Source organism: Rhamphochromis sp. 'chilingali', assembly GCF_963969265.1.
Source record: "Rhamphochromis sp. 'chilingali' genome assembly, chromosome: 11".
Lineage (NCBI taxonomy): Eukaryota > Metazoa > Chordata > Actinopteri > Cichliformes > Cichlidae > Rhamphochromis > Rhamphochromis sp. 'chilingali'.
In genome coordinates this window covers 38,746,612-38,762,883 of record NC_137938.1, presented here as the reverse complement: position 1 = coordinate 38,762,883, position 16,272 = coordinate 38,746,612, and the positions used below count along the sequence as shown (strand labels likewise).

Here is a 16,272-nt window from a genome sequence, read left to right as displayed (position 1 = left end):
GATACTCAGCCATGATACTCAGTCCTAATACTCAGTCCTGATACTCAGCCATGATACTCAGCCATGATACTCAGTCCTGATACTCAGCCATGATACTCAGTCCTGATACTCAGCCATGATACTCAGCCATGATATTCAGCCATGATACTCAGTCCTAATACTCAGTCCTGATATTCAGCCATGATACTCAGTCCTGATACTCAGTCCTGATACTCAGTCCTGATACTCAGCCACGATACTCAGTCCTGATACTCAGCCATGATACTCAGCCATGATATTCAGCCATGATACTCAGTCCTGATATTCAGCCATGATACTCCGTCCTGATACTCAGTCCTGATACTCAGCCACGATACTCAGGACTGATACTCAGTCCTGATATTCAGTCCTGATACTCAGCCATGATATTCAGCCATGATACTCAGTCCTGATATTCAACCATGATACTCAGTCCTGATACTCAGTCCTGATACTCAGCCATGATACTCAGTCCTAATACTCAGTCCTGATACTCATCCATGATACTCAGTCCTGATACTCAGTCCAGATACTCAGCCATGATACTCAGTCCTGATACTCATCCATGATACTCAGCCATGATACTCAGTCCTGATACTCAGTCATGATACTCAGCCATGATACTCAGTCCTGATACTCAGCCACGATACTCAGTCCTGATACTCAGCCATGATACTCAGCCACGATACTCAGTCCTGATACTCAGTCCTGATAGTAAGCCATGATACTCAGCCATGATACTCAGTCCTGATACTCAGTCCTGATACTCAGCCATGATACTCAGCCACGATACTCAGTCCTGATACTCAGCCACGATACTCAGTCCTGATACTCAGTCCTGATACTCAGCCACGATACTCAGTCCTGATACTCAGCCATGATATTCAGCCATGATACTCAGTCCTGATATTCAGCCATGATACTCCGTCCTGATACTCAGTCCTGATACTCAGCCACGATACTCAGGACTGATACTCAGTCCTGATATTCAGTCCTGATACTCAGCCATGATATTCAGCCATGATACTCAGTCCTGATATTCAACCATGATACTCAGTCCTGATACTCAGTCCTGATACTCAGCCATGATACTCAGTCCTAATACTCAGTCCTGATACTCAGCCATGATACTCAGCCATGATACTCAGTCCTGATACTCAGCCATGATACTCAGTCCTGATACTCAGCCATGATACTCAGCCATGATACTCAGTCCTGATACTCACAGCTGTGATGACCAACATCACTTTAACACTGATGCTGAAGATGTGATATCAGTCATGACTGGAATATCAGTACTTGCTTTATTCATCTTCATGCACGCTCACACGTCTGCACCGCTGCTCTCAGGGTGCTGCTTGTTTGCCACCTCATACTGCAGTGTGTCACTAAGCGGCCTCCATACCTACAGCCTCAGTTTTAAAAGCACACCGCGAATCAGAGAGAGCAGAGAGCTGGAGGGAGCGCCAGGTCCTCCTGCTACAGACCTCCTCTCTGAACACCTCCTCGTCTCTGACACCAGCTGGACTTTCTCTCTGCTGTCAGCATGTGAGGACGTGGAGCTATCGCCTCTTCATTTGGAGCAGGTGAGTCCGTCAGCTGAGGTGTTTTCACTGAAGCAGCTCTCAGGTGGTCTGAAAACTGTGACCTGTCATTTCTGTGCATGTGTTTTAGGACACGTCTGTAATCTGCAGCTGATGCAAAGACTCTCTCCAAACGGAGTCATCGACTCTTTGCTTAAACGAAGATTTTAAGCTTTTAATAAAAGACCCAAACTGTCACTTTAACCTGGGGGGTGGGGGTGGGGGGTGTAAACTGAGGTGTGTTTGTGTTCTCCTCAAGTCCCGGAGGGAAATGTTTCATGTTCTGCTGCTGGTTTGATCATCTTCATCATCACCGTCATCGTCTTCCTGTAAACAGGTCAGGGGCGATTCAAGCATTAGAGCTTTGGGGGTGAGAGCTGCCCAGCCAGGCAAGATAAATCATAAGATTCTTAAATTCATCAAGTCTCTCTGTGCCTGGGTCCTCGTCACAAAACATGACATCACTGTTTTGTACATTTGAACACAATTTAATCCCACATCTGTGAAAGAAAAGCAAAACACTTTTTTGAAAAGTCTGTAACAAAACCATCAAATCTGATAAAGGTTATTTAAATGCTGCTAAAGAAGAATGGATTGGAATAGAAAAATATATATGCTAACCTGAATTACTGGGGGAGAATAATGAATGATGCTCATAGTAAAAAGTAAACTGACTGCGTTTTTTGGACAGAGATTCACTTTTAATGTGTGTGTATAATATAATACAGATACATAAAAAACACTCCCAAAACAGAATAAATTATTACAAATAAAAATCTTTACTGCAGATACTAATTTTACTAATTTAATAAGACTAATTTTGTGTTGTAAGATTTATGACTTTCATGCTTTCATAGTGGTGCTTGGGACAGCTTGACCTTTTATCAGGTGGTCCACACTGTAACAAGTGTGAGAAACACTGATAAGTGTCTGTGTGCTTTTGGAAAACATTTAAAGCTGCTGTACAGAATCTTTGAAACAAGCTTAAAACACTTTTGGAAACAGAGCACCTGCTTCTCTTTACAGCTGCTCACTCCACCAGGGCTGTTTGGCTCTTTCTGATAGTGAACACATGTGATGCACGTACTGCAGCAGTCATGCAGACAACTGGACGGTCCAAAGGTTGGCCGACCTGTTACTGGCTGAGGTTTTAGCAGAGCTGTGGCTGAACCACATAAAAATATATCATGAATTTCAATCTCCCCGATCAATGATAATGTTATGTTGGGATGTTGTTAAAGAGGCTCAAAGTGTTTCAGCCCAGTTTGTTTAGCAGATTCTGTTTAGTAGCTTTAATACAGGGAGGACACAACTTCCAGACTGTGAGTAAAATCAGGTTTTTCTCTTTGTCAGTTTCACAGTTTCTGCCTGTCACTGCTCCCTGTCTGTTTGCTTACCTGGTTCTTCCTGACCTTGTACTTTCTCCTCACGTTCCCTCTTTCCTCTCTCCCTCTTTGGACTGACAATCGAACACAAATAGATTCAACTAGATGAAAAATTACATTAATATGAAAAAATACTAAAAATACTCCTCTCTCAGTTTAGTTTCAACCAAAAGGAAAATAACCAAACCACACGAACATCTAATAAAAGATATAAATATTGAAACAGATCCAACATTATTCTTGATTGAGGGATCATTTGATTTTACACTTTTACCTGAATGTGGCTCTTTTTTTTGAAAAAAAAACTTCCTTATATCCATTATGAACCTGGCTGTCTGTACAAAAACAATGGTAAATGGCCTGTATTTGTATAGCGCTTTAGTAGTCATCCACACATTCATACACTGATGCTGGCAAGCTACATTGTAGCCACAGCCACCCTGGGGCGCACTGACATGTGTGCGCCCCAGGGTGGCCCCAAAACACACACACACACACACACACACACACACACACAACAGGAGTTATAAGGTTAATGGGCATCCAGTCAGTTAGTACCCATTTCAAACAGGACAGTGGTAACAACAGCAGGCTACAGACAATTTTAAGTTTTAGGTTTTAAACAGGCTGTATACATTTCAATGGGAGCAACAGGACGGTCAAATGTCGCTGATTTTACTACAGAGCAGGTCGGATTGTAGGGCAGCAAACATTGTAAGAAAACATGTTTCCAACACTGCAGGTTACCTGTTTTTCAGCTAAAAAGAAACATGTTCTGACTCCTACCAACTATATAAAGAGCAACTGAAGGTTAAATGCAGCTAATATGTCCTGTTTTAACCCTTGGATGCACAACCTACCAGTACTCTACCTCTGTGGGGGGAAACTCCCACTAGGTTTATATCTGGGACTCTCCACCATTTGACCTTAGAACTGAAGAAGCTTCTCGGATGAGAGGTGAAACGTCTTCAAGCAACTTAAAGAAGTCCAGACGCTTTTCTTTGCAAGCTCCTTTGACCACGATGACCTGGATGACTGAGAACCTTCACAGACATCCTACCAGTACCTACACTCTTCCACGAGTGGGGTCAAAAATGACCCCAAATAGAAACAATGCATTTTGCTATAAACGCAGTTGTTATTCTTCCAAATCTTTAAAACAAAGAGTTGTAATATTTTCATATTTGAGGTGTTCCTCATAAAACATGTTTGTGACATGAGGCACTTTGCATTTTTATTTATTTTTTCATTAATTTTAAGAAATTGCAGTTTTTGTATCACTTGTATCACTTTTGTATGCTTGCTCTGCATATACTGCAGGAGCTCGGTCTTCCCTCTGAAAGGCACAAGTTGTTCATCCACTGTAACACAGTCACTGAGGATGAATTTCTGCCTGCAGTTGACCAGGAACAGGCCCCATATGTAGCTGAAAGCTGCCACGTGGTTTGTTTTCAGTCGGTAGGCTCTGGTCCTCTTGTCATCAAAGTGCAAGACGGGCGAATATCTTTAAATCTTTGAATTGACATAGTGGCCTTGTACAATGGGTTATGCAGAGGACTCCCAAAAAGCACACCGACTGGTACATCCCAGTTCGTCTCACTTCCTGCAAGGATGGTCAATCAAATGAAGGCCAGGAGCTTATGTTTGATTACATTTTTCCACTCTTTTCCCCTGTCTGTGGCGACTCTTCGTGCCTCCATGTTTGTGCATGTCAGCACCTCTTCTATTATATTATCAGACATGAACATCTTCCATGCATTTACTGGGGAGACAGTAGTAGACCCAGGTGCAAGCCCTGGCTGACTAATTCAGAATATTGTGGCTAGAGCAGTAAGAGGGGCTCATTCTGTGTCTGACTGGCTTGTTCAGTGGGGAAGGGGGGGGGGGGGGGGGGGGACAATACTCTGGGTCCTCTATATCTTAGATGTCAGATTCTGAGTCAATGCCTCTGACGGGCTCTTCATCCCATCCGTCCTGGATCATTTGTAGGGCCACAGGGATCCTAGCTGGCCTCATAGCGGCCGTGTTACTTTAGATATTAAAAAAAAACATCAGAAAGGACAATGTTTGAAATGCACAGGAAACTATAAACAGGGCTGCACATAAATGGTCCACAGGTGCACATTCGCTGTCAAAATAAAAGACACGCACCAGATAAGAAGTTGGGATGCTCGTTTGCGTACATTAGATGTTCTGGAGGAGGACAGACATTTGTTCAGAACTCTTAAAGATGTCGAAGAAGCAAGCTCCGTAAGCAATTACTTTGGTGTTCCTCCACCGCAAAAGAAGCGCGTATTCTCTGAATACTTTTATTTTGACAGCGAATGTGCACCTGCAGACCACTTATGTGCAGCCCTGACTATAAATCATGTATGTTACTGTGTAAAAATTAATTCTTGATCCATCAGAAGTGTAAGTGGGTCAGTCAGAGATGCTAGGAATGAAAGTTTCATAGAAGATTCCAGAGGAACTGCTTGGGGTCATTTCTGACCCCACTTGTGGAAGAGTGGGGTAGTGATACAAAAACTGCATTTTTTATAAATTAATGAAAAAAAAATGCAAATGGCCTCATGTTACACACATATTTTATGAGCAATACCTGGAATATGAATATATTACAACTTTGCATTTTAAAGATTTCGAAGAAAAACAACCTGTGGGGTCATTTTTGACCCCACATGTGCATCTAAGGGTTGAGGCAGGCACTAACACCTCCGCTCCGCTGCGTCTCAGCCACCATCGCTCTGGCAGCAACGGTGCTGGAGCCAGAGCAGGGGAGAGCTGGAACAAACCATTTTAGGAGGGGGGGGGGGTTATCTATACATTTGTTGTTAAAATGTGTCGACACTCGACCCCCTGCTGTTCTCAGGCTTCACAGCCAATACTGTCAAATAGGAAGTGAGTTTACGTCCACACATCAGAGAGTCCACTGGGACGCTTCATTAGTGATTCACACGTCTGAGCCAACCACACCCAGCAGCGCTTTCAGGTGGTGGACAGCACCTCGCTCTCTCCTCGTGGAACATTCAGAGTAAGAATGACAAATTTGGACAGAGACACCACAGAAAAAGGAATGAATGGTGACAGGAAGAGATTCATCAGATTACTTAGGACTGCTCGCTGCGATATTTCCATACAGCGCAGATCTGCTTCATGCTTTCAGCCTGATTCTCTTCTCTCTGATTCGTCCATGCTGCCGGCGCACGTACTTAGCATCCTCCCCTCAACACATAACAGAGTCTCATCTGCATACAGCGACACGTCTCGTTCCTTTCTTCCAGCTCCTGCTCTCCGTTCTTAGTAACAAAAGAGTAATCGGGTGTTTACGGGTACAGAGAAAGGTTTTTGGGGACTGACTCGCTGCTTTCTTTAACAATCACATCCTCTCTCGATGCTCCAGCAGCAGGATTAAAGTCGCTCATGTTTATTCAGCAGTTTCTACTCATAAACACGTCAATGCTTCCTGACAGGAGCCGATTCCACCAGTCAGCAGTGTTGTTGAGGATTTAAGCGTAAACAACAACCAGGCCGCTGTATGCATGTCAGTGTGCCCCCTGTTGGCCAAATGCTGTCTTCTCACCCCTGTGCTCCTCCAGCTCCTCCTCCACCATGAGCGTCTTCTCCAGTTCGATGGCTGGTCTGGGGTCGGAGGTGTGTGGCGACACCGCCTCCCTGGTCTCTTTGGAGTCAAGCGTTTTCCTCAGCGAGCGGACGGCGTCCTGCGTCAGCGACACACTCAACTTCTTCATCATCAACGTTGGCGGGAGTCGCTACATGCTGTCGCAGGATCTGCTGGCGTCCTACCCGGAGACCCGGCTGGGGAAACTGGCCTGCTGCAGCCGAGACTCGGCGCTGGAGCTCTGCGACGATGCCGACTTCCTGGAGAACGAATTCTTCTTTGACAGGAACTCCCAGGCTTTCCAGTAGGTGGCGCTCTTTCTCCTTGCAGAGACAACGAGTTTAAAGTTAAAGTTTAAAGTTAATGTGCTTGTGCTGGCCTGCCTGTAGCTGCTGTAGACACGGCGCTGATGACTCGTAAAATTAAAAACTAAATGTAAGAGCACTCAGAGCTGCAGACTTTATAGGTTTCTATTTTTTATTAGTTTTTATTTAAATAAATTATTTGAGGGTTTTTTAGCTTCCAGAGTTGGTTTGAGTTCAGCGTTTTTGTTTTCATCATGTGGCCGGGATTTCAGATTACCATGACAACACCATCAACACACAGGCAGATTTTTAGGTGTTGTTGTCTGTTTTTATATTTTTATGACATCTGATTTAAAATTCGATCGCATTTCTTCCCTTTTATCTTTGCCATCGCTCAGAGGAAGCTTCACTTCACACCTGGCGGTCTATGTTCAGGTGACCTCTGTTCAGATTAGTAAGGGTGAAGAAGTGAAGAGTGAGCATGCTCAGTCGGCTCAGTTTTCTGCAGTAAAATAGCAGGGTCACGTCCGGCACGCTGACGGCAAGCATCGTGCCTTGATCGGGCGCGCTCAGACGGTGACGGGCTCTGAACACGGGAAAATAAAGTTTCCTTCTGTCTTTTCTTCTTCTTGTTTCATGACATCTGATTTAAAGTAGAGATGGCACGATACCACTTTTTTATGTCCGATACCGATATCATAAATTTGGATATCGGCTGATACCGATATGAATCCGATATAGTGTTTTTAATCAATAAAACTGTTTTTTTAATATCTTACTGCATTTTGTATAAGTTCATACTCAAGTTTAAATAAACAAAACACTAAAGCTATTCTGTTATACTGTATGCAAAAAATACACTGCACCCAAAATATTTCACAGTTCAGCAAAACTGATCAATCTAATAAACTTAAACCTACACCATCCTCCCTGTTCTGGTATTTTAAAGAGTACTTAGCAGAAATATTAAGCAACCTAACTAATAGGGCTGCAAACTCCCAGCAAAAAAAAAAAAAAAATAGGGAACCTCCCACCCTCCACCTCATGATGCTTAATCGATGTAATCAACTTTAATTTGATGCAGGGTGGAAAAAAATGCACAGAAATCAATTATTTTTCAAGAATAATTAAATAGATTCAACATCTTTCTTCAACAAAATTGCAGACTGCACAGATGGTTCCCAAAGGAAAAAGTACTATAGCTTACTAGGGTATATTAGACTTAATAGTTACTATATACAGTAATGGACTTCTATACATTTTACATCAGATTAAAACTTTGGGTGTCAGATAATTATTTATTAAAAGCTCGACATTTTAAATGAGAATAAGAAAGAAAAGTATGTCTTTGTGCCCCCTTTTCCCTGTTCATGCCCTATCGGCCCCCCTGGCTAAACTTTGCTAGATCCGCCCCTGCACAGTTACCAGCGTCAGCTGCGTAGAAAAGGATCCTGGTGTAGAAAGTAATATTAAATAAATTCTAACAACAGCTGATCAAGCTTAAACGTGCTGCTGTTGTTCAGCCGCTGGTTTCCTCTTTCTGCTGCAAAGTGGGCCAAAAACAAACGAGAGAGATGATCAGCTGATCATTGATCATGATTGAAGCAGCAACAGGAGAGGGAGGGGGAGGCAGTCGCTCCATATATATCAGTTGTTAAGCTTAACGCTGGAATGCTTTACAAACATTCAGAGGTGAACTTACTACTCTCGGGGATGAAATGCTGGTTTGGTAGCGAGGCTACAAATACACAAAGCCGCTCGATCACGTGACCACACTGCTCCCACGTGCTACGGTTATGAGCCGAGTTACGCTGTATTGCAAGTTTTGTGAGGTGCTTTTCTGATATTTAATGGATCGAATTACATTTTTTATTTCTCTCCGTTATCCGATCCAGTAATTTAGGTCAGTATCGGACCGATACTGATAGGTAATATCGGATCAGTCCATCTCTAATTTAAACCAAATAAATTTGAAGGTTTATGAACATATACTGTGATATCCAGCAGGGGGCGACTCCTCTGATTGGACAGAAGTCTCTGACGAGGTGTTCCTCCTGCTCAGCTGATCTCTGAGCTCAGTCCTTCCGTCCTGATGGGTTTCTGGTCTCAGTCTGACTGAAGTCCCTTTAGCGGGATTTCCTGTCTACTTCTGCGGTCGCTACCACATGACTCTGTCCTGGTTTTTAGTTTAATCCACCTTTCGTTCATCACGCCAATATGGTGAGATTTCACTAACATAAGAGACATGGCGGTGGTCGTGTTCACCTTATAAAATTTATTTTGGCTCCATGAACAGGTGACGATTAGAGGACTTTGGTTTATCTCAGATGAAGGACGCCAAGGCTCTTTCAAGCCACAAGGACGGACGTCACTGAGCCCAGAGATCGGCTAAGCAGGGGGATCACCTCCTCGTAGACTTCTGTCCAATCAGGCTTCAGAGGAGTTGCCCCCTGCTGGACTTTAGAAGGATGCAGGAGAACAGCACTGAAGCCTGGCAGGTCTCTGCTTGGACCGTCACCCTGAACTGCTCTGATCCAGACTCTGGATGTTTGTTTGGACTGTTTCTTCAGTCAGAGTCGTGCAGACTGAGCTCACCTGTGTCTTTGTGTTTGTCCACAGGTACGTGATGAACTACTACCAGACGGGTCACCTGCACGTCATGGAGGAGCTGTGTGAGATCTCCTTCCTGCAGGAGATCGAGTACTGGGGCATCGACGAGCTCTGCATCAACCCCTGCTGCCGTGAGCGCTACTACCGCCGCAAGGAGCAGAAGGAAAGCCTCGAGGTACAACGGGAGCTCGATGCCGACGATGGGGATGAGGACTTTGCGGGCGTCGCCTGCCCAGGCACTCGCCGCCGCCTCTGGGACGTCCTTGAGAAACCCGACTCATCGCGCGCTGCTCGGACCTTTGGCTCGCTCTCGATGTTCTTCGTGGTGTTGTCGGTCATCAACATGGTGCTCATCTCGCTGGACTTAGGTGAGGACTTTGGAGTGGGCGGCCTCGGCATCGGCGCTCCGCTGCTCTTCGACGCCCTGGAATACGTGTGTGTCGTGTGGTTCACGATCGAGCTGGTGCTTCGGTTCCTCTGCGTTAGGGACAAGTGCCGATTCAGTCGCAGCATTCCCAACGTGATCGATCTGCTCGCCATCCTCCCGTTCTACGTGACACTGGCGGTGGAGAACCTCCACGGAGGATCCACTGAGCTGGAGAACATGGGCCGTGTGGTGCAGGTGCTCCGCCTCCTGAGGTCGCTCCGCATGCTGAAGCTGGGCCGGCACTTGACAGGTAAAAACTCCTCATATCTGTTATTAACCTCTGTCTCTCTTCCACAGCATGTCTTTATCCTGTCTTCCTTCTCTCACCCCAACCAATCACAGCAGATGGCCCCGCCCCTCCCTGAGCCTGGTTCTGCTGGAGGTTTCTTCCTGTTAAAAGGGAGTTTTTCCTTCCCACTGTCGCCAAAGTGCTGCTCAATCGGGGTCATATGATTGCTGGGTTTTCTTCAGACACCTTTCAGATTCAAATACTCTAAGAAAGGATCAGTCTCACTGACTCTTATCACATTTCCAGCTGCTCTGTCTTTTCTTTAAACTCAAATATCTTAACAAAGGAGAAATGAAACGTGTTGGATGTATTCCAGCCGGTCAATGATAATTGTTAATGAGTTACTTTAAAGGCTTTCCTGCTCTGCATGTGCATCGCAGCAGCACTAGTTATCTTTAGGTTTTAGCACAAAATACCACATCAGCACCTGAAAGCCTTCATTTGCACTGTTTATGAGACAGTGGTGAGGGTGCGTATGAGTGACAGCTGGGATAAAGGTGGAGGTGGGAGTACATCAGGGATCTGCTCTGAGGCCCTTCCTGTTTGCAGATGATGTCAGGCAGGAGTCTTTATGATCTCCAGTGAGAGCTTAGAGCAGGTGGAGGTCTGCTCTGCAGAGGTGGAGGTGAGCCTGGAGAGAAAAGGAATGAAAGTTGTAGAAGATGAAACAATCCATGTGTGCGAATGAGAGAGAGGCAGGTGAACATGCTGGAGCAGAGGATGAGTTTAAATACCTGGGCTCAACCGTCTACAGAGAGGTGACGAAGAGAGTGCAGGCAGGTGGAGCGGGTGGAGGCAAGTGTGACAGAAGGACACCGTGAAAAGGGAAGGTCAAAGGATGGAGGTGAGACCTGCTGTGATGGGTGGAGCCGAGCTGAAGGTGTTCAGGTGTTCAGTGAGCAGGCTGGACGTGAGGGACGGCTCAGAGTCAGAGAGGCTGAGATGGTCTGAGCTGCAGGCAGGTGGAGGTTCATGGATGTAGTGAAGGAGGATGTGCAGAGGGTTGGAGTGTGAAATCAGTTCCTGTAAAAGTAGGTGTGAGATCAGACTCGCCTGAAATGGCAGTTTTATTAGAGCGCTGCATGTGACGGATTTAAGGCATGATGCAAAGATCCGGGGGGAGAAGAAGAAATGGAAATCCTGTCAGAGCGAAGCCGCTGCTGTGAGATTACAGCCGGGAGGTTCTCCGAGGACAACAAAGACCAGAATATATATAGATTCTCATCCTGGCGAATGAGCGAGGAAGTATGATTACGTGAGCCCGAGTGTGTCAGGCTGACGTACGAGCGCTTTGATCTGAGTGATTTGGGGAAGGCTGATCATCCCTGGACTCAGCTCATGAATAATAAAAGGAAAAGGCAGAGGGAGGAACTTTAATCATCTTAAACTATTGAAATAAATAATACAGAGAAAAGGCAAAGACTGAAGTCGGGCTGTAAAACTGAGAGAAAAATAGGTTACAAGTGTAATCTGCAGGTATAACAGCTGAGGGTGACTAACGGTCTGCTGCACAAACACACTCACTGAGCACATCACACGCCAGAGTCCTGAAGAGGCTTCATCTCCTGTGACCTAAAAACGATCGGGAACCACCGAGGGAACTAAAGATCAGGACTGAAGATCCAACAATATCACCAGGATAGGCTCCAAACCCTGACGTTGTGAAATGAACATTCCAGAAAGCTTTTTATATATATATATATATATATATTTACCATATATGTGTATATATACATATATATGGTAAAAATATATATACATACATATATATTTTTTTTTTACCATACATATATGTATATATATATATATATATATATATAGGTATGTATACGTAAATATATATACACGTTCGTTCGTGTATATATATATATATATATATATATATATATATATATATATATATATATATATATATATATATATATATACACGAACGAACGAACATCCAAGAATACATTGGGAAGATGGCCCCAACTGACCGAGTGCTCAGTGAATACCTCAGGCAGCAGAAACCCAAGAAAGAGGAGGGAGACGAGGAACCATCATGGAAGGACAGGCCCCTGCACGGTATGTACCACCGGCAGATAGAGGAGGTGGCTGATATCCAGAAATCCTACCAGTGGCTGGACAAAGCTGGACTGAAAGACAGCACAGAGGCACTAATCATGGCAGCACAAGAACAAGCTCTGAGCACAAGATCCATAGAGGCTGGGGTCTATCACACCAGGCAAGACCCCAGGTGCAGGCTGTGTAAAGATGCCCCAGAGACAATCCAGCACATAACAGCAGGGTGCAAGATGCTAGCAGGCAAGGCATACATGGAACGCCATAACCAAGTGGCCGGCATAGTGTACAGGAACATCTGTGCCGAGTATAACCTGGAAGTCCCGAGGTCAAAATGGGAGATGCCCCCAAGGGTGGTGGAGAATGACCGAGCTAAGATCCTGTGGGACTTCCAGATACAGACGGACAAAATGGTGGTGGCTAACCAACCGGACATAGTGGTGGTAGACAAACAGAAGAAGACGGCCGTAGTGATCGATGTAGCGGTTCCGAATGACAGCAATATCAGGAAGAAGGAACACGAGAAGCTGGAGAAATACCAAGGGCTCAGAGAAGAGCTCGAGAGGATGTGGAGGGTGAAGGTAACGGTGGTCCCCGTGGTAATCGGAGCACTAGGTGCGGTGACTCCCAAGCTAGGCGAGTGGCTCCAGCAGATCCCGGGAACAACATCGGAGATCTCTGTCCAGAAGAGCGCAGTCCTGGGAACAGCTAAGATACTGCGCAGGACCCTCAAGCTCCCAGGCCTCTGGTAGAGGACCCGAGCTTGAAGGATAAACCGCCCGCAGGGGCGTGCTGGGTGTTTTTTTTATACCTATATATATATATATATATATATATATATATATATATGTATATATATATATATATATATATATATATATATGTATGTATATATACATACATATATATATATATATATATATATATATATATATATATATATATATATGTATGTATATATACATACATATATATATATAGGAGGAGTTTGCACATTCTTCCCGTGTTTGCGTGGGTTCTCCCCGGGTTCTCCAGTTTCGTCCCACAGTCCAAAGACATGCTCTTTGTGGGGACAGGTGAATTGAAAAATCTAAATTGCCCATAGGTGTGAATGTGGGAGTGAATGGTTGTCTGTCACTGTGACAGACTGGCGACCTGTCCAGGGTGTACCCCGCCTCTCACCCTATGACAGCTGGGATAGGCTCCAGCACCCCCTGCGACCCTGAAAAGGATAAGCGGGAGCGAATGGATGGATGAATTGTCACATTACATATATATTCAAAGAACCATAACAACTTGCCTTGAGGATCTTTATATTGTGAGGTAGGCCCTGCAATAATCCAGAGAATCAGACTTTGGCGACAGCGGGAAGGAAAAACTCGCTTGGAACAGGAAGAAACGTGCAGCAGAACCAAGCTCAGGAAGGGAGCTGTTGGGTTAGGGGGAGGAAGTCGTGAGAAAACAGGATCAATAATAGTAAGAGGTGTATAAACGCCGTCTGTGACCTCCGTCTCTCTTCCTTCCAGGTTTGAAGTCTCTCGGTATGACCATCGCGCAGTGCTACGAGGAGGTCGGCCTTCTGCTCCTCTTCCTCGGTGTGGGCATCTCCATCTTCGCGACCGCAGTCTTCGCCCTGGAGCACGACCTTCCTGCCACCACCTTCACCAGCGTTCCCACCGCCTGGTGGTGGGCGACCACGTCTATGACCACGGTGGGCTACGGGGACGTGCGGCCCGACACGGCGGTGGGTAAGGTGCTCGCCTTCCTCTGCATCCTGTCTGGGATCCTAATCCTGGCGCTCCCCATCGCCATCATCAACGACCGCTTCTCTGCCTGCTACTTCACCCTGAAGGTGAAGGAGGCGGCGATACGACACGGCGAGATGCTGAAGCGGCTGGCCCGTGGCTCGGTGGGGGAGGCGGGGCCGGGCGTGAACCTGAGGGACGCCTATGCCCGGAGTGTGCTGGAGATGATGAGGCTGCACGGGCGGGAGAGGGCGAGCACTAGAAGCAGCGGGGGTGACGAGCTATGGTGGTAGCAAGAACAGCCCCGCCCCTATGACCTCTGACCCCTCTGAGAAACGCACACACGATGACCCCAGCAGCAGCACGCTGTACATTCGGTGTGTCACGTATGTGTCCAGCAGCAGCGTGTTCCCGTTTAACTCATGAATTTATTTACAAAACACATTTTCTCTCTGAACATTAGTCCCGCCCCCAAAATAAAGCAGGTGGCGCAGATGTCTTCCTGATGCGCAGTGGGTGTAACTCTGCAAGTCTGAACAATACTCAGATGAGCGCACTCAGGCTTGTTCTGATTGGCTGTTGGGTTTGTCTTACACGTCTCAGATGTCTAACATTAAATCTGTGCTTTGATCTTAAGCTACATTCACACGTTTCCCTCAGAGGCAATGAACCTTGTGTTCAATCATCATCGTCACGATCAATAAAGCTTTATTCAAGGATGGTTTGTGATTCATTTCTGTCATGGTGTCGATGTGGAAGGTAAATAAAATACAGACTCGGGGGGAGGAGATTAACTGAAAGCTAGCCATCATTATAAAATTACTCATTACTAACGAACATTAGTATATCATCATCATCATCATTATTATTATGTCATCAGCTGTTATTATAATGTTATTACACTAATATTATTATGTCATTCAATTCAGCCATCTTCAGCAAACACTTCTGCTTCTACACCTCTTTTCAGCTCATCTTTTTGCTTCTTTACCTCTTTTCAGAAGAAATTCTTCTGATTCACCTCTTTTCTGCCAAATGTTTAGCCTTTTCACCTCTTATCAGCACAATTCTCAGCCTCTTCTGCTCATTTGCCATCACCAGTGTGTGAATGTGTGTGTGAATGGGTGGATGACTGGATATGTAAAGCGCTTTGGGGTCCTTAGGGACTAGTAAAGCGCTATATAAATACAGGCCATTTACCATTTACCATTTCAGCACAATTGTCAGTCTCTCCACCTCTTCTTTGCGAGAAAGAGTTTGGCGCAGGGAGATGAGAACCTGCCTTGCGTACCAGAAGGGCCAGGTTCGAATCCTGCTCAGGGCAACATTTTTTTGCTTTTTTTTTTTCAACTTTTTCAGCTTTTTTCAGCAAATATCTTCAGCCCTTAAGGCATCCACACAGCATTTTCGCAGGAAATGCAAATTTTTCTAGTTATTATTCCTGTCGCTTCCGTACGTTTTTTGAGTCGCAACTACTCCCACAGTTTTTGTGCTATTTATACCGTTCAAACTTTAAAAAAATTCTGCTATTTCTGCTAATGACGGCTATATCTTTTGGTGCTTCTATACTTTTTGAGATATTGAATTTTTTTTTGCAATATTTTTTGCCCATTTCTGCCATATTATCAGTGGCCTCACTGATTTTCCTTGCCGGGTTGACCTGTGTTTTAGCTCAGTGAGATAAAAATCCGTTCTCAGACTGGGAGGCCGGGGTTCAAATCCCGCTTATGGCAAAATTTATTTCAGTTAACAGTAAAACTTTTTTTTTAACTCTCTTCAACACAAATTTCATCTTTTTCACCCCTTTTCAGCAGAATTTTCAGTTTTTTCACCACTTTTCAGTACAAATCCAAGCTTTTTCAGCTTTTTTCAGCAAAAACCTCTTTTCAGCAGAATTCTGCTCATTGAACTCTTTTCAGCACAAATACCAGCTTTTCAGCTCTTTTCAGCAAAAACCTCTTTTCAGCAGAAATTCTGCTAATTGAACTCTTTTCAGCAGAAATTCTGCTGATTCACCTCTTTTCTGTAAACTTTTTAGCCTTTTCACCTCTTATCAGCACAATTCTCAGCAACTTCTGCTCATTTCAGCAAAATTGTCAGTCTCTCCACCTCTTCTTTGTGAGAGTGACATTGGAGCAGTGAGATCAGTAGCTGCCTTGAGACCAGAAGGGCCAGGTTCGAATCCTGCTCAGGGCACCCTTTTTTTTCGACTTTCAACCTTTTCAGC

At 44.9% G+C, this 16,272-nt stretch overlaps 1 protein-coding gene across 1 annotated transcript; it reads left to right on the top strand.

Annotated features, from left to right (window-relative positions):
- The first annotated feature begins 1,492 nt into the window (after window positions 1-1,492).
- On the top strand, window positions 1,493-14,559 carry kcnv1 (potassium voltage-gated channel modifier subfamily V member 1). The gene is made up of 4 exons (XM_080896558.1): window positions 1,493-1,604; window positions 6,583-6,909; window positions 9,530-10,197; window positions 13,827-14,559. The coding sequence occupies exons 2-4, from the start codon at window positions 6,596-6,598 to the stop codon at window positions 14,336-14,338; spliced, it is 1,494 nt and encodes a 497-aa protein (XP_080752684.1). The 5' UTR covers window positions 1,493-1,604; window positions 6,583-6,595; the 3' UTR covers window positions 14,339-14,559.
- The last annotated feature ends 1,713 nt before the right edge of the window (window positions 14,560-16,272 follow it).

What these genes read in the sequence shown, in the direction of transcription:
- kcnv1 (XM_080896558.1), top strand. Translation starts at nt 6,596, where the DNA reads ATGAGCGTCTTCTCCAGTTCGATGGCTGGTCTGGGGTCGGAGGTGTGT. An exon ending in AGGAACTCCCAGGCTTTCCA is followed by an intron (nt 6,910 to 9,529) that starts GTAGGTGGCGCT and finishes GTTTGTCCACAG; the next exon opens with GTACGTGATGAACTACTACC. An exon ending in GCTGGGCCGGCACTTGACAG is followed by an intron (nt 10,198 to 13,826) that starts GTAAAAACTCCT and finishes TCTTCCTTCCAG; the next exon opens with GTTTGAAGTCTCTCGGTATG.